This window comes from Lynx rufus, unplaced genomic scaffold (assembly GCF_022079265.1).
Source record: "Lynx rufus isolate CCGP_SWC_20201006 ecotype Redwood Valley unplaced genomic scaffold, mLynRuf1.p SCAF_1, whole genome shotgun sequence".
Taxonomy (NCBI): domain Eukaryota; kingdom Metazoa; phylum Chordata; class Mammalia; order Carnivora; family Felidae; genus Lynx; species Lynx rufus.
The window spans coordinates 145,831,741-145,859,229 of record NW_025814823.1 but is presented as its reverse complement, the minus strand read 5'-3'; the positions used below and the strand labels follow the sequence as shown (position 1 = coordinate 145,859,229).

Below are 27,489 nucleotides of genomic sequence, written 5' to 3'. Positions count from 1 at the left end.
CCCTGGTGGAACTCTGTGCTGACAGCTGGGAGCCTGGCGCCTGCTTCGGATTCTGTGACTCCCCCTCTCTCTGTCCCTAACCCACTCGCATTCTGTCTCAAAAATAAATAAACAGTAAAAAAATTAAAAATACAAACTATTACAAAATACTTAAAATTCAGAACTTCCAGATAACCTTTGTTTTTATTATTTCTGTACTTCGCACATCCAAACTGGCACAGACAAGGAGGACCAAATTTGTTTTCCCTGCTCTAAATGACATCATTGGTTTTGGGTTTTGTTACTGTTGCTGTTGTTGTTGTTGTTGTTGTTGTTGTTTGGGTTTTGTCGTGGTTTTTTTTTTTTTTTGTCTTAATTTGAAATACCCCTTTGCTTTCAAAGTACATTTGGGGCAACAATCATATTTATTTCTGTGGGGTTCCTGGGATAACTTTTTCATTGCCTCAAGTAGGCCAGCGGATGCTCCAAAATGTATTTTTTGCGTGTATTTCCTTTTTTTTTAAATCAAGCCATAAGGTAAAAATTTTATATCATAAGTCAAAGAGGACACAACAGAAATCACTCCTTTCATTGGCCATTGTGGACTTCGTGAGGAAGAGGGGTCTGTGCTGTTACACATAAATTTTGCAGATCTGCTGGCTTCTCAGTTCATAGCACTCGACCCCGTGGCTCCTTAGCAGCTCCTTCTCTTCTGCGGCATCTCGAGGTTTGAAGTGGGGGAAGTGGGCCGGAGAGGTGATGAAATCATAGTGCCGCTCCAGATATCGCAGGTAGATGAGCATGTGTAGAGCGTAGGCTAGCACCAGCAGCAGGATCAGGGACATGGCCAGGCCAATCAGAATTGCTGGTGAGAAGGAAGAGGCACAATCTCGGGCCTTGGCAAACTGCTTCCCCTTGATGGTAAAGCCTTGGATCTGTCAAGGAGAAAAAGCTGAAGTGACATACTCTTTCTCTCCTAAGATCTACTTGTCAGTTGGGCTGAGGCTTCTGGGCTCCTAATCAATCAAATTTTAGGCACTGGAGCCATACTTCACTGAATGCTTTGAGCACATGATCCAACAAATGTGAGTGTGCTTATGGGCACAGTGAAACAATTTTTAATCAAAACTGACCCAGATACTCTGCGATGTATGTTTACCATAATTAAGAGGCTCAAGAAGTTCAAGGCTCTGAAATAAAACCTCTTGTCATCTGATCCTCATAAATACTCTAGTTCATCTAAAAACATAACTTAGTGGTGTCACTAAAATTTAAAGTACACTCAAAATTTTATAAACATTAGTTATAATTTCACAAAGAATAATACGTCTCAGTTCCTCTGCCTTTGATTCTGTTGACAGGATGTGGACAGGAAGAATCTCTTAAGAGTAGATATTATGATTCCCAATGAGGCAAAATATAGCTAATAGTAAAGGCTAACAGTTACTGAAGATTTTTTATGTATTAGATATTGCCCTAACTCATTTAAAAACAACAAAAGCCTATGAATAAGTTACTGTTTCATGGATGAAGAAACTAAGGCACAGAAAAGTTAAGTAACTTGCCCAGAGTCACTCGGCATTAAGTGGAGTGAAGTTATTTTTTATTCATTTTATTTATGTATTGATTCTTTTAAGTGCAATGAAGTTATAATTCGAACCCAGGAAGTTTGACTTCAGAGTCACTTCTCAGTTTACAATTCCACAGCTCCTGGTATGTTCTGTCTCTTCTTCCTCCAGACGCTACCTCCCCCTCTTTATCAGTTGTACCATACAGACTTGGTATTGTTTTTGGAAGCGCTGTATACCAGCCCTTGTTTTACATCCTGCCCAGAGCATGGAAAGAAGAGCTTTCTCACATGTGCAGATGAAGTGGCTCAAATAGTTGGAACTACAAGAGGTTCAAATCGACAACTGGCTCAGTATCTAAATACTGTCGCAATGAAAGAAACTGGGCTACAGACTACTCTAAATAAGACCAATCTTTCATGGAAGGCAGCTCCCACACTTAGCTGGCTTTTGAAAAAGAATCCTACATAGCATCACCTCGGTCACCTAGTTGGTTTTAAAGGGATACATCAAAAAACTGAATTATCCATGAAGGCTTTAAGTGACAACTCATTTTTATGACTTAAGTAGGTGCTCTTGCATATTTTCATGCTGAAATGACTGTAGCCGTAGACTTTAGAGGCCTTGCTTGCCCAGTTATCTGTGCACTAGACTGAATCTAAAACAGCTCCTGAAGGAGACTTTTGGCCTGGTTTCTGGGATCCCTGGCCCGCCTTTCTATGACGAGGCAAAGTGAGGGGCACCTGGGTGGCTCAGTAGGTTTAGGGTCTGACTTTGGCTCAGGTCATGGTCTCACAGTTTATGGGTTTAAGCCCCACATCAGGCTGTCTGCTGTCAGCATGGAGCCCACTCTGGATCCTCTGTCTCTCTCTCGCCCCAGGTGCGTGTTCCCTCTCTCTTCTCTCTCTCTCTCAAAAATAAATTAATTAATTAATTAAAAAAAATTTTTTTTCAACGTTTATTTATTTTTGGGACAGAGAGAGACAGAGCATGAACGGGGGAGGGGCAGAGAGAGAGGGAGACACAGAATCGGAAACAGGCTCCAGGCTCTGAGCCATCAGCCCAGAGCCTGACGCGGGGCTCGAACTCACGGACCGCGAGATCGTGACCTGGCTGAAGTCTGACGCTTAACCGACTGCGCCACCCAGGCGCCCCAAATTAATTTTAAAAAAAAGGAAAGAAAAGAAAGAGGCAAAGAGTCCTCAAAGGGCTAGTGCCTGAAGAGTCAAGCTCTTGACAAAATGACAAAAGATGGCAACACTGAGCCTGCATTCCAAAGAAGCAAAAATTAGCCCGTGTTGAATAAATACACGCTTTGTGATGCCGGCTACACTTTAGCAGTCCTTCAGTTTGCCATGCACGTGACATCACTCTGTACTTCTTAGAATAAGTCAGATGGGCAAAGCCACGTCTGTGGAATGCAGCCTTTTGTGTACGTACTTTGACCACTATGGACACCGCCACCTCTCGCCTACACTGAGCTCGCATTCCGCCATCTGTTTACATTCAGGATGGCCTAGAAAGGCCCACCTCTGACATCCACTGCTGTGTTCACCAGACTGCTGAAGACACTGGCACATGCAGCCCCAGACCAGGGATGAAAGTGCTCCTTGCAAGCACATTTTCAGTAGTCTTACGGACCTCAAGAACATGTAACTGAGCGATTCTTTCATATACTAGACGCTCCAAAGCTTTAGAGCCAAGTCACTGTGCTGCTTCTAGCCAGGTCAGACAGACGGCCTCGCGGATTTGCGTAATGGCCTCACTGGTGGCTGTAACTAATCTTTTCTTCCTTTTTCTTAAGCCCCATGTCTTTAACCCCTTTTTTGTTTGTAAAATATAAATAACATAAAATCTACCATCTTAACCATTTTTAGGTGTACAGTTCACTGGTATTAAGTCCATTCAGATTATTGTGCAACTATCACCACCACCCATCTCCAGGACACTTTTTCATCTTGCAAAACTCAGCCATTAAACACTAATTCCCCATTCCCCTCTTCCCTCAGGCCCCTGCAAACACCATTTTATTTTTTTGTTTCCAAATAGGACTACTATAGATACTTCACTTAAGTGAAATCATACAAATATTTGTCCTTTTGTGTCTGCTTTATTTCACATAGCGTAATGTCAAGGTTCATTCATGCTGTTGCCCGTATCTGAATTTCCTCCCTTTGTAAGGCTAATATTCCATCGCACATATACACTAGGCTTTGTTTTTCATTCATCCATTGATGGACATTTGGGTTGTTTCCACCCATCTTTTGGCTTTTGTCAATGATGCTACTGTGAATACACAAATATCTGTTCAAGCTCCTGCTTCCAATTCTTTTAGTAAATACCCAGAAGTAGAATTGCTGAGTTACACGGTAATTCTGTTTATTTTCTGAGGGAATACCATACCATTTTCCAGAGAGGCCACACCATTTTCAATTCTTACTAGCAATGTACAAGTTTCTAATTTCTCCACATCCTTGCCAACATGTGTTATTTTCTGTTTGGGGTTTGCTTGTTTTTGTTTGTTTGTTTGTTTGTTTTTAAATAATAACCATCCTAATAGGTATGAAGTGGTTTGTACATTTTTCAAAGTTAATTTCCGTACAGTGTTTCTGTAAGTCACCTTAAAAGTCACTTCTGAAACAAGGTAGAGGTATAAATCAGGCAATTCCTCTGTTCCAATCAGGCAGGATAATGTGTGAATTATTCCATGTGTTCATTATTACTTCCTGTCCTTTGTGCCTGCTTCTCTTTCTAAAGGGCAAGTGAGAGAAATCTATATAATATATACTTTATAAACGTTGATAAATACATCTGCATTATGTATGCTATAATGTGCCCTTGAAGTCAAATAGTCCAGAATTCAAACTCTGCCTCTAACGTTTACCAGTTATATCACTTTGAGAAATTATGCAACCATCAGAGCTTCAGGCAACTCGTTTGTAAAACAGGGATAATGAAACAATCTTGTGACATTATGATGAGGTTTGAAAACAAAGTATGTAAAATAACCACAACAGTGCTGGCAGACACAGAGGACTCAAAAGTAGTAGTTACTGTTAATCCAGGGCTGACACAGTCCTGGGTGTTGTCACATATCTTAGGCCATGATTTCTTTACATCCGTAAAAGAAAGGTCAGAAATTAAGAGGGTGAAGTAGCTGACCCAGGTAGGTGACAAGCAATTTGAAACCAAGACTTTCTTTCAAACGTTAAAATGCAAGCTCCTTCCCTATCCCAAACTGCCTCTCAACACCACCCGTCTCCAAGCTGGGAGGAGAGGAAGTAAATCTATTTACTTTTGGAAAAGATTGGAAAGTGTCCACAAAAGGGCAAGCAAAACCCTTCCTATTTCAGTGAGTTGGAAGAACAAGGGAAGTTTTTTTAAACAGGTAAACAGGACAGAGGAAGTTGACAGATGTCTCTAAGCCTTTCCCCATGCCTTTCCCCAAGTACTTTCAAGAGGATCTTCTGGGATAGTTGTGACTCCCTGGCTGACAGTTCCATTCCTATGCTAACTGCCAAAGCTGTCACTCAGGCTACAAATGTACTTCTTATCTGTCCGGATAGGATCACTGTTCCACCGCCAGAAGGAAATAAAATCATTGCCCAGCAGCTCCTCTCCCCAGAAGGGCCTCTCCCTCCAGGAAGTGTCAGTCATGGGACTTCACACCACAGCTTCACTCCACTTCCAACTGCTGGCGTTCCTCATTGGTAGTTATTAGTGACTGCATAAATGTGAATGTAAAGGCAAGTGGGGAGGAGGCATAGGCGGTGGGTAGTGCACAGGGAGAGGAAACATTCTATCCGATTCCATTTCAAAACTTAGAAGATAAAGAAAAAAATACCAACATTATTTTAAAGGTATCCATTCCTCTCTTTTCCCTAAACATGTATATTACAGGTGTTTTCAAACACTGAGGTTTTTTTGGCACCAAATATACAGGTGCACTGAGCACCTGTTTTAGTTTATTACCTGGAAATCAACAAAAGTGACCTCCCACAGGCTTGAAGTATCATCCACGTAGCTGGGCAACAAGAGGGCATCATAACGCTGCAGGCTGCTGACATGCTGGCAGCGGTAGGAATAACTCGATGGAGCATATATGCCAGTGGCATTAAAAATTGCTTGGATCGAATTATTGAAAATAATCTCAACTCTGTGCAAACTAAACCAGCTCTGGATGTACGACTTTTTGTAATTGGTAAGGGTGAATCTGAAAAAGATTACAACAGTATCACTCCTAAAGCACTTGATTTTTGCTACACAGGAAATCATCTATTAACAGAGCAATTGCACCCTCTTTTGTCAGGTAGTAGAACTGGCTCAGTGAGAGTTTACTTCTAGTTCTGGAGAAGAGTTTCCTGATGGGTAGGAATAAAAGTGAATGGTACAAACTCCTTCAAAAAGAAAAACACAAAGAAACCTGTTTTATTTTCTTTTGTAATCAAAACTTGATTTTACTTTGCAAAAGGTTGAGGAAAACTAAATGGACAATAACACAGAATTAAATAAATAAGGGTCAAAACTAATAATAAAAGCTTTTACTGTGTCAAGCACCCTTCTATTATTTAACATGAGATACACAATATTATTACCCTCATGTCATAGGTGATGAATCAAAACACAGTGGAGTTAAGGAAAGAACCTGTGAAAATTTACTCAGAGATTAAGTATAGGAGCAGAGCTTTGAATCCAATTTGAGACCAGAGCCCTTACTCTTAGCCATTTTGGAATGGAATACTCTCTAGCAATAAAAAAGTTATTAATATGTCATGATCATTTCTTCATTAAAAAAATGTATGACTACATAGAAAAAATTCTGGAAGGACAGAGATCAAAATATTAATGATTACAAATGGAGGTTAAATTATGAATAATTTTCACGTTCTTTTCATAGATTAACATTTTCTGATTTTTCTGTTTTCTGGACATGTATTGGGCCCCTACAGAAGCAGACCCTGAGACAATGATGTGAATAGAAGTATTTGGGGAGGTGGTCCCAAACTTATTTGGCAATTTAGTCACTCAAAATATGTCAAACAGGAAAAAGAGAAATGACAGAGTAGAAGGCACCGCAAAAGGACACATTGTTAAGCAAGTTTCCACTATGGGCAAGTGGGGTTTGATGCCCATGGGGTACCCTGGGAGACAGGGTAGTTCACATGCCTGTTATCTGATCTGAGGGTGAGGGAGCTGGGGTGTTTATACACTTCTTTCAGTCACTGACTGAGAGCTGCTGAGGTAGGGATAAGAGGCAGTGGACCTCTCTGACTAAAGAAAACTTTTAGGTAAGGAAGGGCTGACAATTCAAAGTTGAGCTGGTGGACTACAGTACTCTCAAATGGAAATGCCCAAAGCGACACAGCTAGGGTACTGACAGTGTCTGCCACATACCCTTATCATCAGAAAAAATAAGAATCATAAAGCTAATTTCCTTTTGGGGAAAAAAGGTGCTATTTGAATAAAAACTATTCCTCATTCCTATATGAAACAGATATGTGTATTTGGGTTTGTATATATGTTTACTCACCTTGTGGGATTCTATTTTCCTCATAAAGTTTCTCTGAAATATGATGATATGTATTTTTTAAATTATGATCAGTGAAACACTAGTGTTCCATGACATGTAGACAAATATTCTGAGGAAAGAGCTTTCCGAGATAAACACAGGAAACATGAGGTTAATCAAAGTTACCAAGTGCAGGAATCTTCCTTAAGAGCATGTCTTCATAGTAACTTTAATTTTATACATTAAATTTAATAAATTTAAGTTTAATACAAATTTATAGTGTCAATCTCCAAGAGGAGGACATGGAATACAGTCTTTCTCAAACACATCTGACCACAGAACCCCTTTCCTAGGAATCTTGTAAATATTTTTACAGAGCAGAAGTGTTCCATGGAACACAGCTTAGGAAAGACTACCCTACCACACCCTGCTGGTGTTTCAAGTAATGTTAAACACACGGCTGTTTGTCTCCATGAAAAGGTTGGTCCTATAGAAATGGAAACATTTCATTATTATAAGAAAAAGTATATAATGCCTTCAAATTGTGCCCCACTCCTGGAGCAGTTCCTAACTGCTTGGCAGATATATTCTTCCATACATAAGCAGAGCAAGATGTAAGCCTGTGTTGTCTGCGGGGAAATTCAGCTAACAGAGACTTTTTTGCTATTATTAAATGACGTGTGATTCACTGTAAGGTATTATATAGAAAATAACTTCAAACCAGAGTCACAGCTTCGGAGATTTACACATATTTTAGTCTCTGCTCAGAAGAAAAAGTCTATTACATTCTCAGGTTCATGTGATTTCTAGGTCTTAACTGAGGAAGGAAAAACTACACAGATCCTTTGGTAGAAACTGAAGAAAGCATTATGATAGGATCCCACCATAAAATCACTGATTTTGTACAGTTAGTTAAATGTGGCATTTCACGTGTCACAGTGCTTGGCACATGGGAGGTCCTTGATACTTACTACATGTTGAATGAGTAAATTATATGGAACTAAACTGGAGTGCTAAATTTATGACCTTTTAAAGTAGTATCCATACTTACCTTATATCAAGACCTTTGGGACTTTCAGCATCACCAAACTTCATAGATAAACTAAGAAAACAGAAAGAACATAATCCATCAAAATACAAATAACCTTTACATAACACTCTACTACAAAATTACCTCAGAATGGAACAACTAAAGCTATAAAACTTACAGAATAAACATATAGCAGTTTTGGAATCTTGGGGTAGCCAATGGTTTCTTGAAAAAAAAATAGAAGTATGAAATATAAAGAAAAATTGATAAACTGTACTTTATTAAATTCAAAATTTTACTCTTCAGAAACACTCTTAACAGTGTTAAGAAACAAAAAAAGGCAAGCCACAGAACAAGAGAAAATATTCACAATACATATACACAAAGAACTAGTATCCAGAATATAATAAATAACACTAACAATTCAATAATAAGAAGGCAACCAACCTAACTTAAAAATGGTGAAAAGACAGGCACTTCACAAAGGAAAATACACAAATAGCTAATAAGTACATGAAAAGATACTCAGCACATCATTAGCTATCAGCAAAATATAAAATAAGACCACAATAAGATAAAAGCACCATGATACAGTAATTGAAATGGCTAATTTTTTTTAAGAACCGACTCTTAAGCTTTTAAAATCCATATTTATTCACACTTTTGTAAAAGTTAACAGGAGATTTCTGGGAGCAGAGACAGATTATTACTAACTCATAGCAATAACCATATTGGTTCCCCTTTTTTCTTAAAGAGTTTTTAAAAAATATTTACTTATTTTTGAGAGGGGAGGAGCAGAGAGAGGGAGACACAGAATCAGAAACAGTCTCCAGGCTCTGAGCTATCAGCACAGAGCCTGATGCGGGGCTTGAACTCTAGAGCTGTGAGATCATGACCTGAGCCAAAGTCGGACACTGAGCCACCCAGGTGCCCTGATTCCCCTTTTAACGGAATTCTTCTGCCTTAGAAACATGATGAGAGCCAGATATCATCCTGTACATACTGAGATTTGTAATACAGATGAGGAACACCAAAATTATGAATCTGGGAGTTTATATAAGAGGGAGACTGTGGTACCCCTTCACCTCCTGAGAGAGGAAGAAAACATTTGCTTCCATAGTGTCAAAAACTGTCCTGGAAACATGAAAAGAGAAGGGTACTAGTTACCTACCTCACAATGTAAGCAGATGAGTTTTATTAGCCTTTGAATGGGAGCAAATAGCTCATCTTAAAGGAGACAAACGGCTGCATGTCTAATACCATGAATGTAAATAATTATTTCTAAGAGGAAGACAAGAAGTCTCTCTGGGTTTCCAAACCCTGCAATGTGTCCATGGTCCTGAGGTTCAGTACTCCTGACAGGTAAACACTTTCTTCTAAGGAGATGAATCTAACTAAATTACTAACTAACTCCAAGGCTTATTTTTTAACCCAAGTCCCAGTAAAATTTGTCCAGAAATTGCTAACCATGCAGAAACAATAAAAATATTTTCTTTACAGTCTTATATTGACCATTCCAAGTGTTGGTGAGGATGTAAAGCAACCAGAACCTCCTCACACAAAGCTGGTGGGAAGGTAAATGGTACAAAAAAACAATTTGGTGGTTTCTTAAAAAGCCAAACATACATATACCATATGATCTGACCATTCCCCTCCTAGGTATTTATCTAAGAGAAATGAAAATATATGTTCGTATACAGACTTACACATGAACGTTTAACACGACTTTATTTGGAAAGCTATCTAAAAACTGGGGCAAAAACCAAATTTCCATCAAGAGGTGGATGGATAAATAAGTAGTGGTACTTATTTATGGAGTACTATGGAGTACTTACTACTCAGCGGTAAAAAGGAACGTAACTTTGACACATGCAACAAAGCAGAAGAATATCAAAATAATTACGCTAAGTGAAAGAAGCCAGACTAAAAAAGAATATACACTATATAAGTATGTTTATATAAAATTCTAGAAAATTCAAACTCATCTATAATGATAGAGAGCAGATCAGTGGTTACCTGGAGGGGTGGGAGTGGCAGGAGAGAAAGATCACTAAAGGGCACAAAGAAACTTTTCAGGGTGATGAAAATGTTTGCTGTTTTGATTATAGTAATGGTTTCATGGGTGTACAAACACATCAAAATTGATCAAAGTGTGTACTTTAAACATGTGCAGTTTAGTGTATTTTATTATATTTCAATAAGGTTGAAAAATAAAAATGAGAAAAAGCTAAATAACTGAAATGAGAAAATGTGAAAAATGTAAATACAGAAAGGATGGTGCTGCATCCTTTTATATATTATATATTATAAATATATATTATATAAATATATACAAATTTATAATATATTATGTATTATATATTATCTATATAATAGACATTATAATGTCTAGAAGTTATAACACCTCAACATATGCCATAAAACCAAAAAAGCAAAAGTGGGTAGCCATAAAATGTAAAATTACAAACTTGAAAAAAAACCCCACAAATATAATCTCATTAATTTGGTCCTACTTATCAAGAAATAGAAATGTCAGTGATTGAGCTAAAGTTTATCTTCATACTATCTATGGGGTAAGGGATATTTATAAAATAAACCTGGTAAATAAAGTCACTAAGAGAATTATCTTTATTTCCTAACATTATAGGCTCAGGCACCTTAAAAGCACTCATTTATAAATACTTTATGAGGTCATTTACTCAGTTAAGCAAGTCTCCAAAAGGCCTTTCTCTAATAATATTCTAATAGTTAACAAATTACTTAAAACTTCTAAGAAATAAATTGTACTCCTTGAATAGTATTTTATGAATTTGATTGGTCACTTACTCTAACAGACATTTCTCTACTTCTTCCAAGGAATCGGAATAGCTTAGTTATCTATAAACTGGCTCTGTAGCTGATGAACTAAAATTCAAAGCAAGGCCACACTGAGCCCACCCTAACGGCTCCCCCCTTCTGATGGAGCAGCTCAATGGCCTCTATGCTTCTGACCCTGCAAGAGTTCTCTCCAGCAGTCCTGGTTTTGGTGAAAGCTGTTAACATGCTCTGCTGCAGAGTAAAGAACATGCTTGATTTCAACAAAGCAAATTCGACAATCATTCAGTGAGGCTCTTAACTGCCAGCCACGGCACCATTACCTGAGAACACGAAGGAGAAATACAATCTAGTAAGTCACTCAAAAAAGAGCTGCTTTTACTCTTCCAAGCGCCCTAACCTCCCACGTTTCAAACGGACTCGGAATTCTTCAGACTATTAATTGCCTAAACTCAAAATACACACAGATGCTCAGATTATGCTCTATTTGTAGGGCTTTCACTATTTAAAAAGACTTCCGTAGCAAATCTGTCTGCCAACAATTCGCCTTTCCCTGAACATTTTGTTTCCAGGCACTAAAACAAGGTCATATTTTTTTAATCTGTGCTTTTGACCCTACATGGTTATGTCTTTACTTGGGTTTGTTCTTTCAGTCACTCCCTTTCTGGTTCTTGAGAATAGAAGATTTCCTTGCCAGCACAGCAAATGTCCACTAATGTCCACAATTCACAGGAATGAGGGACGGACTCAATATCTGGTCCCTGCATGCTTCGTGTACTGGGAAGCCTCCCACTCATGCCCTTGGGTGGGCTGTCCTGGATGTGGGCACACTTGCCTGAGCAGTACTCCAGGAGGTGGGGGCTATTCACTCAGAACTTGTCCCAGTAGAATTATTACATTGGTGGCCAAGAAGAAAAGTCAGGTTCCACCCAATTATTCCTTTGTGCATTATGAAAACCAAAGCTTCCCTAGGTCCTTCCACCAGCAAACTAGGCACTATTTTACTCTAGTTTATCATTAGCATGTTAGGAAGATAATACTACCACTTTGAGTAGCCCCTGACAAGTTCTCATGCATACAATTCCCCATTTGATTTTAATGTTTTTTTTTTTTTGAGAGAGAGAGAGAGAAAGAAAGAGCACTCACATGCAATCAGGGTAGGAGGAGGAGGAGAGGGAGAGGGACAGAGAGAGAGAGAGAGAGAGAGAGAGAGAGAGAGAGAGAGAGGATCTGAAGCAGGCTCTGCACGGACAGCTCAGAGCTAAAAGCGGGGCTCGAACTCACAAACTGTGAGATCGTGACCTGAGTCAAAGCTGGACATTTAGCTGAATGAGTCGGTAACTGAGTCACCCAGGTGCCCCTCCCCATTTGATTTTCATGATGCTATGAGATAGCGCCAAGAGAGAGGAGGTAAAATGCCACTATTAAAAACATTGTAGACCTCAGCTCTACTAGCAAACAAGCTGTATGATCTTATCAAATTTCCTAACCTCTACGAAGTTTGATTTCAGATGGTAATGGTCTGTGACTCAGGGACTTTTTCACAAAAGTATTGTAAGGAATAACAAATATTGTGCCCGTGAAGTCCTTGCTCTGTGCCTGATCCATGGCAAATGCTCCAGGCCTGTTACAATTAATAGATGCCATCCCCTCCATTCACAGATATGATCCTATGGCAGCTCCTATTTGTAAAGTCACAAAGCTCACTGGCAGAACTGGGCCTAGAAGCCAAGTTTTCATTTTTTCTGTTTCTGGGTTCCCAGTGATCATTAAGATTTCTAAAGCCCAGCAAAAAAACTGTGGTGCTCTGATCTCCCCCACAAATATCCTGTGGTCAGAATAAATGGAATCAAGAAGGGCCAGTCAGCCACAGACAGGCAAGATGATCCCTAGGCAATCAGCCTCTCTCCAGGCAGCTGACCACAAATAAAGAGCCCTGTAGGGAATTAATTAGAGCCCAAGGAACAAGTCCTGAGCTCTCAGCAGTGCTGGAGTCTCTTTGGTAGTCTGTGCTGTAACAGAATAAACAAATCTGGGAGGACTCTGGATGCTTATACTTAGAATCCTCTAATTCTCTAATAAGAGACAATCATTCTGAATGGCAAGATGCTTACTAAAACTTGTAATATAACTTGTAATACTAATACAATCCATTTTCACCCATCATCAATAATTTTTAAATGAAATGTCAAGTTCTGGAGTAAAAATGCCACACACACACACACACACACACACACACACACACACACACGCACACACACACAAATACACAGTATACATTAGCATTCTGCCCATCTCAACCAGACCAGAACAAATGCAGACAATCTTCCAAAAGCCTTCATTATACCAGCAAATGTTGAAAGCAAGGAGATTTACAGAAAGCAAGTGGGACATGCCAGACTTACTCCTTCTTGACCAAAACAAATACAAGCAAAAAATTTTTGTTCAGATGACTAAAAGCAGAGAAAGGTACTGGACATTGATTTCCTCCTTAAAAGGGATATTTGTTTAATCTGCTTATCTCAAATCAAAAGCAATTATTATAATCATTTTGAAGAACTGTTCTAAAGAATTCTCTGAAATTTGGCCATTCAAAGATACCCCTGCAAACTGGCAACGTTCCACAACTTCAGAACACTCTCTAGAATTGGGACTCTTCCTTGGCTAGAGTCAGCCTTCATGGTTTCCCCCAGTAGAAGACGTAGGACTCGGCTTGCTGATACACGATTTCCTCCCTGCTGGGACAAAAGTAGTTGGACACCTCACATCTGGAGTTGATACCAAGCCTGGGGTCCTCTTCAGTTTTCAGAATGAGTTTGGAAAACCTCCTCTTTCACAACTCTGATTTTCCTTGAGGTATTATAACAAGAAAATAGCTAGGAAAAGTAGTTTTTAAATTAATTTCTGATTTTTCTTTCATTGTAGATGTTAAACATTTCCTCAGAGATGTGTTTCAAGTTAACTACAAACGAACCTACTTCCATCTTCTGAAATGTCAGAAAACTCGAACGCCCAGTTAACAGACTACAATACCCTAATGGCAACTTACGTGGCACTTTCTTCACTGCAATTTGAGTTGCTAGTGTCCACTGCTGCCTTCTGGCCAAAAGCTTCATCTGTAAAATCCAGCCAGGTCTGATTCTTAAATTTTATTGTTATTCTTTTGGCCCAGAAAAGAATGCAAGGAATTCCATCCATAGAGACATTAACTGGGCTATGATGGCTGAATGCATTCCAAGCTTCTTTTTCCAAATGTCCTTGTCTGCTCAGAGTGTAGTTGATAGTCTAGTTAACCAAATAAACAAAATTTAAGAGATGGATTTGTTTCCATGGTACAAAAGGCTTCTCAGAAGTAAAAGGATTAATTCACAACCTATTGAAGCTCTGATCTCTCCAGCTCCAGAGTCCATACTACTGTGGGACAAAGGAGACAAGTAGACCCATCTTAATCATAACAAGCTAAAATGACAGGTATGTCTGAAAAGTATATGAAACTAGTTCCACAAAGCACCCAAATTGGAAAGGACCAAATTGTTAAAAAAAAAAAAAAGATCCAATTTTGCAAACGATAATATTAGCAATATAGACTTTAAAAAGTCACCAGGCTGGGAGAGAAAGTGGGGATGAATAGGTAGAGCATAGATTTTTAGGGCCATGAAACAATTATTCTGTAAAACACTATTAACAGTAATAGATAACATTATACATTTGTCAAAACTCATAAAATGTACAACACAAAGAGTGAATCCTAGTGTAAACTATGGACTTTAGTTAATAATAATCTATCAATATTGGTTCATCAACTTTAACAAACATACCAAACTAACACAAAATGTTAAATAAAGGGGAAACTGGAGTGGGGAGTGATTGAGAAAGCATATAGGAAACTTATATTTTGTTCAGTTTTTTTCTGTAAACCTAAAGCTGCTCAAAAAAAAAAGTCTAGTAATTAAAAACAAAAATTCAACATGCCATGAAAATAAGAACCTAAATAACACAGGACTTTAAAATAAAGAAATTAACATGTGAAACAAAAAAACAAACCAACAAACAAGAGGCTTCTAGATACCAAGCATAATTCTCCAGACCATTAGTGCCCAATAGAACATTCTGCAATACTGGATATGTTTAATATCTGCAGTGTCCAGCGCAGCAGGCCCTAGCTATATGTAGCTCTTATGGCACCAAATGTGGCCAGTGCAACTGAGGACATTAATTTTTAATTTTACTTAACATTATTTCATTTGAGTTTAAATTTAAATAGCCACACGTGGCTACTGGCTACTGCTTAGGACAGTGCAGCTCCAGATCATTTAATTTACATAAACTAACAGGGTATTCTAATATCAGTCTTCATTTTATGAAACCCTTGCTGATTTCTAGGAAGCTCAAGACAATGTACTTTGGTACTTGACCCTGGAAGTCACAAAGGCAGGTCTATATCTGAAAGAAGATCTACTTATCTACATCAACTATTTCATACCAATTACTCCAGGATAAGTACAGATAAAACAGAAATTAAAGAAGCAGCAGCAATCCAAGCTTACTAGTAACCAAAGATAAACCGTTACTATAGTGATCCTGCCTAGAAAGTAACAAAAGTAAAGCTGAATATTGTAATGAAAATATACAAGAGCAAGTAAAACTTTAGTTTTTTTTCTTTACCATAAGACTATTGTAATGCATTCCCCCACCCAAAGCTTAAGCAAGAATGTTAGTTATTAACAGAATTATTACTTATATTTTCACAGTGGCTCCGACCTGATTGAAACGTGTTTAATTTTTTTTTAAGATACAATCTAGTTTCCTAACATATCCATACCTGTGTGATTGGTACTGTTGTACAATTCTGGGTTTGTTTCATATCTCCATTACTCTGCTGATCTGTCAAATAAATGATACGAATACAAAGGCTAAATGTAACTTATTTATTAATATAACCGAATGACAATAAAATGCTAAGCCATGTGAAATATACCAGGCTTGAGCCTCTTCTGACTGATAATTTAGAATATACTAGTTTAAGAGATTTTACATAAGAGACTGCTGTTCCAATCACCAGTGTTCAGGGAAGCCCATGACAGACAATAACCTTCTCCTCAACCCTTCAAGGAATCATAAGGACAAATACAGATCTTACCGTTTACAACCACTTCTTTATTTGAAGATGTCTGAGAGATGAAACTAGAAAAAAACAAAAAGATGCTGAATAGCTAAATTTTGGATTTTATAAGAAGTTTTAAGGAGGATATCTCAGTTTATGATACATCAAAGTAGAAGGTAAAGTACCTGTCCAAACTGTTTACTTTTCCATAGCAAATTTCTGATTTTAAAAAGTAATACATGTTCTTCAAAGAAAACATGAAAAATTCAGATTTTTTTAAATTTGTAAATATCAACCCTAATTCTTATCCAGTGAATATTATTGAAGGCCTACTATGCGCCAAGCAGTGTGCTAAACACTGAGGTTTAACCAAAAATAACCAAATAATAAACCAAATAGTCAAACAATAAAACATAATAAAATATTTTACCATGAAATTTTATACTCACTGTACTCTTAGTATATGAAAGCAAAAATATTCAATCATTTTTGTTAAAAAAAAAAAAAAAAAAGATGGACTTGGAATGCCTGAGTGGGGTTTGGGGGTCAGACTCCTGATTTTGGCTCACATTATGATGTCACCATTCGTGAAATTGACCTCCATGTCAGGATCCACGCTGAGTGTGGAGCCCATCTGAGGTTCTCTCTCCCTCTCCCTCTCTCCCTCTTCCCCACTTGCGCACTCACTAGCTCTCTCAAATGAAATAAGCACTTTAAATAAATAAAAATTTTAAAAAGACCCAATTGCCAAAAAGCTATTTCTGAAAATTATGAGGATGTAAATTTTTTTAAGTTTATTTTATTTATTTTGAGAGACAGAGAGAGAGCGTGCGCATGCAAGAGAGGGGCAGAGAGAGAGGGAGAGAAGGATTCCCAAGCAGGCTCCGCGCTATCAGCACAGAAGATCCAGATGTGGGCTGGATCCCACCAACCATGAGATCATGATTTGAGTCGAAATCAAGAGTAGAATGCTTAACTGACCGAGCCACCCAGGCACCCCTAGGATATAAATTATAATATATATCCTTCTGTTGTTCGACTGTACACACACACACAAACACAGAGATGCACACACACAACACATATAAGTTACTTTTTATAATACTTAAAAACAGTGCAAATTTTTTCCACTTAAACGTATATCACAAATATTTTCTCATGTAATTATATATTTTTCTTATGTAATTTTTAAGTTTTTATTTTACTTCCCATTAGCTAACATATAGGGTCATATTAGTTTCAGATGTACAATATAGTGATTGAATAATTCTATATCACCCAGTGCTCATCATGATTTTCTGATATAATTTTGAATTCCATGTTAGTATTTATATCATACAAATGTATCAATTTATTTGACCAAATTCCTTTAAGTATTTAGATTGTTTCCAATTAATAAACAGTACTACACTGAACATTATTGTAGATTGTTTGTTCATATCCCCAAGAAGTTCCTTAAGATAAATTCCTAGAAGTGAAATTGCTAACTTAGAAAATCTACACATCTTCCTAACACGGAATATTATAAACACACATAAATATAATCATGGAATATTGAGAGCACACACATACAAACAGAAAAACAGAAGTCCTCTTCCCACCCGCATGTACTTGTACCCAACATCCAGCTTTAATAATTATCAAGTCATAAGCAATCTTTTTTCACTTATGAGTTCACCTACTTCTCTGTGGTATTATTTTGAAGAAAATACCAAAAATTATTTGACTTAAGTATGGATGTCTAAAAGATAAGGACTTTTAAAAATAATAGGCCAGTTATATCTAGAAAATATCAATAATTCTTTAACATTAAATATGTCAATTGCTTAAATCTCTAATTGTGTCATAAATGTTATAAAAAATTTTAGTTTATTGCATATTTAAAATTTTTCATAACTTGAACCTATAGTATAGGAGAGTGCAGATTAAACTCTATACTTAAGAGACTGCTAAGACCTATATGTATATATGATATTACATAAACTTAATATATTTACAATTAGGGATATATTACATATCATTATCCATATGTAAAACATAATTTTAGCTAAAGAGTTACTAAATCTGTATCACAGTAAAGTGCTTTAAAATGAATTACATGGAACCAATTACAAACTGAAAGTACCATTCTCTTGGTAATACAGTCTCTATTAACTAATGAGAATTTCTAAAGAGGACAAATAACTGACCATGATATGTACTCATTGCTATTAATAAATTCATGCATATATACAACTTTTTCTCACTTTATCAAGTTTACTGAGGTATAATTTAAGTACAATAAACTACAGTCACTCAGTGTGTACAATCCGGTAAGTTTGAGCATATGCATACCACCATAATAAAGGTACAGAATATTTACATCACACAAAAGTTTCCCTATGCACTTTTGCAGGAAAGAGATGTTCCCTCCATTCTCAGCCACAGGAAAACTAAAGACTTGGTGTCACTTTAGATTAGTTTGCATTTTCTAGAATTATAAATAGAATAATACATATTCTTTAGTGTTTGGCTTTTTTCAATCTTAACACAATGATAGGGATTCATTGATGTTACATATGTCAATATTTCATTCCCTTTTATTACTGAGAAATATTTCATTGTATGGATATACCACATTTTGTTTGTCTGAGCATCCACCAATGGACAGATTTAAATGAAAGTAATAATGTAAATAATAATATATTGGAGGGCTGGAGGGGATAAAGAAAGAAAGATGAGGGAAGTGTTGGAGACTAAAACTTTGTCAATAGTAATTGGAAGTTGTTAGATAATGTCTAAAATGTATTATTTGAGAAATCCGCTATGCATATTTTAATACTGTGGTAGTATGGTGGAGTGTATGATTGTTCCCAACTCCCTGGAAACAATCCCAGAGATGTATATATCCCTGCCCTTGGCCATATACCTTGCAGCACCTCCCTGTAGGTGGAGAAGATTCCCTGCCCCAGAGTTAAGTCTTGGCTATGCATCTTGGTTGAGACAGTGGCATATGAATGGAAGCAATAGTGTGCCAGTTCTCTAGAAATTTTCAGAGGTATTGCATGTGTCTGCCACCTCTTGCCCTTTTCCCTCTGCCATGACAATGGCATGCCCAAATAGGGGTGCTCTTTCAATCTAGGTCTTGGAATGACAAGACATGGGAAACAGCTAGAGCAGGGCTATGACAGCCCACCTGTAGCTATCAACATGTAATATGAGTGAGAAATAAATGTTTGAGATCATGAGATTCTGGAAAGCTGGAGTTGTTTGTTACTAAAGATAAACTGACTAAATTTGTCTAATTTAGTCTTTTTAAAAAGATGCCTTCCTTTAAAAATTTATAAACTTGTATTCTGATTTATAGTAACTCTCATTTGAGTAGGGTTAGCATGAATCAGTCCTCTGAGCCCAATTACACCTAGGACCATTAAGAAATTTAATTTCCTGTAAATTTACTTTAATTTTCCAATCAGTAATCATGTAACCACAATAGAGATGTGCTTTAGCTAAAAAATCTCTATCTTACCTAAACTCCAAACTCTGTAGTGAAAGTTACAAAGTAACTGAATATGTGAAAGAAACACTAATACCCAGGCAATACTGCTTAAAGAGCTTCAAGCTTTCCAATAACATTATCATACACAAACAGACTTTAAAATTTAACTTGAATCTCATTGATCAAAAAATCATATATCATGATACAGGGTTAAGTACTCAATCTTAAAATGTCTTAACGAACAAAAACTGAAAATTCTGAGATATAGTTTACCTAAATGAGATAAAAATGTATTAAGTCATTGTTACCAAGTCACTCGGTTCTCGTCCCAGATGCATCAAAGAACTGGAGACCCAAGACCAGACTGGGGAGATAGAGTTTACTGAGTAGATCCGTATAGTACACTTTCAAGAGTGAAAGCGGACCAGAGCCGGAGCAAGACTGGCAATGGCACCAAGAAGCCCTAGCTGCATCCTTTTAAGCCTGCTTTCTGCACATGTAAGTTTGGCTTTGATTGACACTTTAAAAAAATGTTTATTTTTGAGATAGAGAATGGGAGAGAGCAGGGGATGGGCAGAAAGTAGGGGGACAGAAGATCCCAAGCAGACCCCAGGCTGACAGCAGTGAGCTGACATGGGCTTCGAACTCACAAACCATGAGATCAGGACCTGAGCTGAAGTCCAAGGCTCAACAAACTGAGCCACTCAGGTACCCCTGATTGACATTTTTGATTGACAGCTGGTGGTTATATCGTATTTTGGCTTCTGCACATGCACCTACCCATGATACATGCTGTGATAATTGTACTTATTTATGTATTGTATATTTACGAGTGTGTAACGAGTTTTTGTTCTGACCTTAAAGTTCTAAGGGGCAAGTTACACCTTTTGTGCTCATGCTCAGCGCTTCAAAGTCCCCTTATGGCTTTTGAGCCAGCACTGTGGCTAGGCCTTTGCTGTTGTGTTTAGCCCTTAGACTTGGCTCTGAATTTGGTGTTAACCCTCAGGGGTGGCTCAGAAGGTGTGGCCAGCATCTGCTTTACCTCTCCTAGCTCATGCCTAACTAACTGCCTAACAATTTGTAAATACAGTGTCTGGTTTGCAAAACAGTTTAATATTCCTGAATAAAAGTATATGAATGAAGGAAGGAAGGAATGCATGGATGGATGGATAGATGAATGGATAAGCTACCATACTGATAATATGCTTGGCTTGACACTTTGCTCTACTCATTAAGAATTTCCAGGTGTTCGCAAATGAAAAACTTTTAGAAGACAACACAGGCTTATTTTCATTTCAATGAATCTATGGTCGTGAATATACAATAACACTGCTATACTTCTTTTTTAAAATGACTGTAATTTAGATATGCCTTTCCCATACCCATAAGACTAAATTAATCAGGATTTATGGGATACCATAATCTCAACTAAAGATAAAATCTATATGCATTTTCACATCACTACATAATCTCTTAACTAAAATAAGATCTAAAGAACTACTGGTTAAAGTTACCTATGTGAATAAATTGAGAAATGCTGGTTAAAAAGAAATTTAAAAAATAAAAAAAATAAAAAACCTACACTGTCTCTAAAATATTCAGATCCTTGTCCAGTAAAAGAGATCTCTGCAATACCTTTGAAAAGTAATCAAGAGCCCTAAGTTTGTGGTGAGTGGCTGGTGCCATATTTTTGATACAGCAGGTAGTCCATCATGAGGCTGCCAAGAATGCCTTCATGAAAGTGAAGGTGAAGCAGCCCCATCATGGTTCTATTCAGGATGAAGACCACATTCCCACCATGACCTCTAAGGCCCTGAAAGACCTGCTAACTGTGCTCCCCTCATTTGACCTATTCCCCTGACTGTTCTAGCCAGACTAGCTTTCTTTTGTTGAGTTCCTTAAATGCTTCATCTTCCTTTCTTCTCTCATAAAAGTTTTAGCCTTGTTATTCCCTCTACCTGAAATGTTCTCTATCCTCCCCTTCCCCTTACCTCCTGGTAGTATCCTCCACATACTGCAGATCACAGCTTAAATGTCACTTCCTTAAGAACACTATTCTTACCATCTCAGAGCAGTTCAGATCCCCCTATTTATATGTGCTCATAGCCTCCCATACTTTTCTTTCACAACATGACTCACATTTGATTAGTGAGAGAACCTCCCCCACTAGACTTAAAGCTCCATGAAGGCAGGGGCTTTATCTGTTTTACCCACCACTGTAGACCCAGAACCTGGCACAGTGCCTAGCTATTTAAAAGCACCAAGTGTTAAAAATATATGTGTTACATATATCAATAAACTAACAGATTGATGAATGAACAAAGTCTGACAGGGAAGGGGAAAATAGGAGATCACACAGGAAGCTATGTGAAAAGAAAAATATTTCCTTTTTGTTCAAGGAATTGCTTAAACCCAATTTGAGGAAGCGATATGTAAGGGAAGAGTGGTGGCTCCTAGTCTCTCTTAAGCTCAGGAAACAAGTACTAAGCTTAAAATACAATCAACCTTCCTAGAGATGTAAGAACCTTGAATTGACCAATAGGACTGAAAGGTACTTTAAATTTCAGATCCATGATTTGAAAGACATTCATAAAACAACAAGTGTTGTTTCTTTCATAATGAATTAATATGCTGTATTTTTAGATTCAAATGATCATTGATTAATGTGATTTCTAGGATCCTTTCTGAAGCTAAGATTATTTAAACCTAATAAATTTGCTTCAGAAACAGAATTGGGACTTCATAGTACTTGCTGTACATATTACCAGTGTAATATAGAAATCAGTCATAAACAAGGTAAGGAAACATTACTAAGCTTTAACAATCTAAGGAGTACAGGTCACCTATTATTTGAAAATGAAATTAAAGCACTGATTTACAAACAATGGGGAAAACAAACAGAAAATGCCTGTACTTCTAGTTTTTATTAGCTGGTGACAAAGATTCTTTAACACAAGTTCTGGCAGACCACCCTGCGTGGCAGTTCACACTAAATTCCCTGATGTATTTGTTGGGATGGCACATAATAAGCAATTAGGAGATATGACATAAGTTAACTGCTATTCAGATTCTGAATATTCTCCCTTATATATAAATCTCTATAGTTTCCCTTATATGGTATGGAAAGAGCCAAAGGGACAAAGGAAACAGAAATAGAAATTTTGCTTGTTAATTTTAAACGGTATGTAATCTAAACAATTACCATCTCCTACCAGCTAAAATGATTCAACACCTTTTCTTTGAAGGACAGGTTATATATTTCTGAGGTTTTTAAATTCTTCCCTGTTCTATTCTCTCATAATAATGGCAGGAGAAAACCACGAAATCAACATTTACTTGTAAGTGTAAAAGAAACCTGAACACTGATTTGAGTCATTTTCTCATAGATACATACTTTGATACACAATACAAATATTTCTTGTGCATTTTGAATAACTCTTGCCTCTTATAATAAAGATTATATTTTCATCTCTTATTTATAAACTCTGGTTCAATGATTTTATTAGCTACTGAATGATCTAATCTAATATATCCAATTTGAATTATAAACAAATATAGCTATGCAACAATAAAAAGAAATTACAGAACCATCTAGTTCCACACTTGCATCGAAGTTAACAGATGCACTGAATTTAAAAATGTGCAATTACTCACCTTACATTCTTCCTGGCAAGTATCTGGTCAAAAGTTACAGAAAATCCCATACATAAAAAAATGAGTGAAAAACTAAACAAGATTTTTCTTCCCATCAAGAAATTAATCAGTTTCTTCTAACCAAGCACATCTCCTAATTCATAAATGCAAACAGGGCAGAGGCAGTACTTTCCATGCCTTGTGACTGACAACATATTCAACCAATAAAAAAACCACATTCCCAGGATGTATTATGTGGGAGAGAGGGTGGAGGGAGGGTCCTGATACTGCTTAATTTAGAGTATAGAGTGAAATCAGTGGGTCTATTTAAGATGTTTGCTTTTTCATGAAAAATTATTGGGGAGCAGATTTTCAATTAACCTCTTTTCAGAAACTGGCATTGCTGTGATACTCTAACTCTTAATAAGAATCTCATACTGCTTTTCAGGTAGCTATTAAATTGCCCTCAAAAATCTATACGATATACATCATTACATGTATTTTTCAGGTGTATAAGTGAGTAAAAATCTCTGAAACTTATCTAATTTTACACGTGACCTAGTTCACAGTGTACTGTTAAATTCATGATTCTCCATGTGCTGATAGATATGGAAGGTAATGGTAAAGAGCACTGACTGTGGAGTCAGACAGCCCTCAAGTGCATTCCCAGCTCCAGTTTCCTCATCTGCTGAGTGGGGACAAAAGTACTTAACTCAAAGAATTGTTGTGAAGATATATTGAGGTCCTAAATAGACAAATCTATCTTGGGAAAGAACAAAGCTGGATGTATCACACATCCTATTTAAAAATACATTGCAAAGCTACAGTAATTAAAATGGTACAGTACTGCCATTAGAAACTGACATAAAGACCAACAGAACAGAATACAGCACCTAGAAACAGATTCACACATACAGTTAACTGCTCTTCAGCAAAGGTGCCAAGAACACACAATGGGAAAAGGACAAATGGTGCTGGGAAAACTGGATAGCCACATGCAAAAAATGAAATCAGAGCCTGATTTCACACCAGACAGAAAAATCAACTCAAAACAGATTAAAGACTTAAAACCTAGATGAAACCACAGGGCAAATCTTCATGACACTGGTCTTGACAATGATTTCATGGATATGATACCAAAGCACAGACAATAAAAGCAAAAATAGACAAGCAGAACTACATCAGAATAAAAATCTTCTGCACAGCAAAGGAAACCATCAACAGAGTGAAAGGCAACCCACAGAATGGGAGAAGATATTTGCAAAACATATATCTGATAAATCATTACTTTTCAAAATATTTGAGGTACTCTTACAACTCAATAGCGGAAACAACACAAATAACCCAACCTAAAAATGGGCTTGAATAGACAGTTCTCCAAAGATGACATACAGATGGCCAACATCATATAAAAAGGTGCTCAATGTCACTAATCATCAGGGAAATGCAAATCAAAACCACAAAGAGATATGACTTAATGCCTGTCAGGATGTGGAAACAACCAAAGTATCTGCTGATGGCTGAATGGATAAAGAATATGGAGTATATACAAACAACAGAATATTATGCAGCCTTTAAAAAAAGGAAATTCTGTAATATGTGACAACATGGATGAACTTTGAGGACATTATTATAAGTGAAAGAAGCCAGTCACAAATACTACATGATTCCATTTTCATGAGGGTTCTAGAACAGGCAAATTCATAGAAAGCAAAGACTGAATGGTGGTTACCAGGGGTTGGAGGTTGAGGAGGAGGAAATAGGTAGTTGCTAATCAACAGGCATAAAGTTTCAGTTAAGCAAGATTAATAAATTCTAGATATCTGTATAAGATTATACCTATAGTTAACAATACTGTATTATACACTTTAAAAATTTGTTAAGAGGGTGGATCTCACGTTAAATGTTCTTACTACAATAAAATAAAATTTTAAATAAATAATACAATAGATGAAAGCCTTTCCTTACTTCAATGCCTGGCTAAATAGAGAATATCTAGAGGTGCCTGGATGCCTCAGTCAGTTGAGCATCTAACTCTTGATTTCAGCTCAGGTCATGATCCCAGAGTCATGGGATTGAGCCCCACCTAGGAGCTTGAGATTCTCTCTCTCTCTCTCTCTCTCTCTCTCTGTCCCTCTTCCCAACTTGCCCGCTCCCTCCCTCTCTCTCTCTTTCTCTAAAATTAAAAAAAAAAAAGAATATCTATGGTTATTCTTTCCTTGCCAGCCTCCACTTCCACTCCCTTGCCACCTAAAAAACATGCAAAAACACAAACCAAAGAACAAAATCCCTAAGAGTCGTTTTACATTTTAAAAAATACAATTAAAATGCCACAATAAAGAAAATCTTCCAAAATGAACATGTCAGCATTTTCGGCACTTAAGAACCGTGATCACTTTAATGGCAAAGTACTGGTAGCTGAAAGGCATCATATTTTAAGTGACACTTCAGGGATGATGGATTATAGGAAAGCTGGGGACTTGACCCTGAGGACATGTACTTTGTACACACACCATCCTCTAACATGGCTCTAGGAAGCCCTATAGAGAAGTGAAGAGGAGATGAACACACAACTAGGGATGGGGGAGGGGGATGGAGAAATAAGGAAGATGCTAAGAAATATTATAAAACACAAGAGGTCATCACCATCAATGTGTCCTTTCCATGCTCATCTTATTTCTACTTCCCATATTTCCTTTTCTTCTCTGTTCTTTCACTCTGCCCAACTTCCACTCCCTACCTCTCCTTTCACCTTCCTGTCTTTTTCCTGATTTTGTGGAATTTCTGGTAGTAAGATGGGCCTGGACAGGAGGAGTTTAGTCGTAGGCAGGCTGGCCAAATAATACATAGGACACCCGGTAACAGGTGAATTTCAAATAAACAATAAATAATTTTAATAAGTATGTTCCATGCAATATTTGGATATGCTGTATTAAAAAATCATTTGTTGTTTATCTGAAATTAAATTTAACTGGACATCTTGTATTTTTATTTGCTAAATCAGGCAATCCTAGTCTTAGGGCTCTGCTACTCAACTCTGAACATGCATACAAATCACATGAGATTTTGTTAAAATGCAAATTCTGATCCAGTCTGGGGTGGGGCATGAGCTTCTTTGTTTCTAACAAGTTTCCACATGATGCTGATGCTGCTTGTCTGTGAGGAGCAAGGACCTAGAATAGCACTGTTCAACAGAAATATAATGAGAGCTATGTATATAATTTAAAATTTTCTAGTAGCCACACTGAAAGAAGCACAAACAGGTGAGGTTCATTTTAATAATATATTTTCTTTAGCCTAATATATCTATAATACTATTTCAAACATAAAAATTAATAAGATATTTTACCTTCCTTTTCTGCTCTAAGTCTGAAACCTGGTATACAATTTACATTTATACACATCTCAATTCGAACTAACCAAAATTTCCAGTGGTTAGTAACCACATGTGGCTAACGGTGATCGTCCTGGCCAGGGCAAATGTAGTACATCGCCTCCAGCTGCCAGAGCAATAGCTCATAGTCTCCCATGGCAGCAGCAGTAGGGTCTGATCCCAGTGCTCCTCAGATCCCTGGTCAGGGGGAGGTAAGAGGCCAAGCCCATGAAGACCCCTGTACTGTGATAATAATGGTTCAGTTAACACTCAGAGACCATAGTGTTACCTCCTTGGTGCTTACCATGTAAGTTATATTTCCAGTTATATTTTCAGGTGCACAAATGTATACACAATTTTTATTTTTAAATCAAGTTTCCTTTCAATATATTTTATGTCTTGATTCCTAAATTTTTAACACAGCATTCCTTCTGTTGTTGAAATTTTCCTCCACTTAGTGAAGACTATTTAAGGTAGAATAATTAGTAGCTAGTAGGTTTCACACATGTATTTTAAAATAGAAGTCACACTTAAGATGTGATTGTCAGAGAATAGCTCATCTGTAACTTTAGAAAAGCAATGATAAAAATGTTAATGTGATAATTTGCAGGCTGCAAGGCACTAAGATATCACCTGCTTGGCATTGTACCTTCCCGCTGATATGGCTGGAGGGTCCTTGTCCAGAACTGTGAAGGGTCTGACATTTTACCCAACTGATAAGCTAACAGGTCAGCTTGTTAGTTTCACGGATTGTGGCAGAAGACACAAGACTCCAGGGCCAGAGACAAAGAAGTTTATTACTCACCACATAGCAAGGAGCATAAGCATCAGTATATTGTGACAATACTCCTTGCCCATAGAGCAATACATCTAGGCCCACATGGACGTTTGTACACACAATGGGTTTCATTTCATGAGACAAATCCTGAGTTTCCAAGGCTGTAAGTAAACCTGCCCTTTGTAAGAGGAAGGCACTATTTCTACCTATCAAGGCTGTTCAC

General features: G+C 37.3%; 1 protein-coding gene across 1 annotated transcript; it reads right to left on the bottom strand.

The window, feature by feature from the left end:
* Positions 1 to 242: 242 nt before the first annotated feature.
* Positions 243 to 23,231, bottom strand: LOC124505154 (V-type proton ATPase subunit S1-like protein). Its single transcript, XM_047071012.1, has 9 exons — positions 23,137 to 23,231; positions 21,693 to 21,725; positions 18,251 to 18,263; positions 16,041 to 16,113; positions 15,723 to 15,784; positions 13,950 to 14,185; positions 8,108 to 8,158; positions 5,520 to 5,760; positions 243 to 914 (listed from the first exon to the last, which is right to left on the bottom strand). The coding sequence occupies exons 1-9, from the start codon at positions 23,229 to 23,231 to the stop codon at positions 612 to 614; spliced, it is 1,107 nt and encodes a 368-aa protein (XP_046926968.1). The 3' UTR covers positions 243 to 611.
* Positions 23,232 to 27,489: the final 4,258 nt, after the last annotated feature.

Bases quoted from the DNA above. Each gene is read 5' to 3' on its own strand.
- LOC124505154 (XM_047071012.1), bottom strand. From the start codon at position 23,231: ATGGGAAGAAAAATCTTGTTTAGTTTTTCACTCATTTTTTTATGTATG. The intron at 21,726-23,136 runs GTGAGTAATTGC...TTAAATAGCTAG, and splicing joins CTTGCCAGGAAGAATGTAAG to GCACTGTGCCAGGTTCTGGG. The intron at 915-5,519 runs GTAATAAACTAA...TCTCCTTGACAG, and splicing joins TCACTTTTGTTGATTTCCAG to ATCCAAGGCTTTACCATCAA.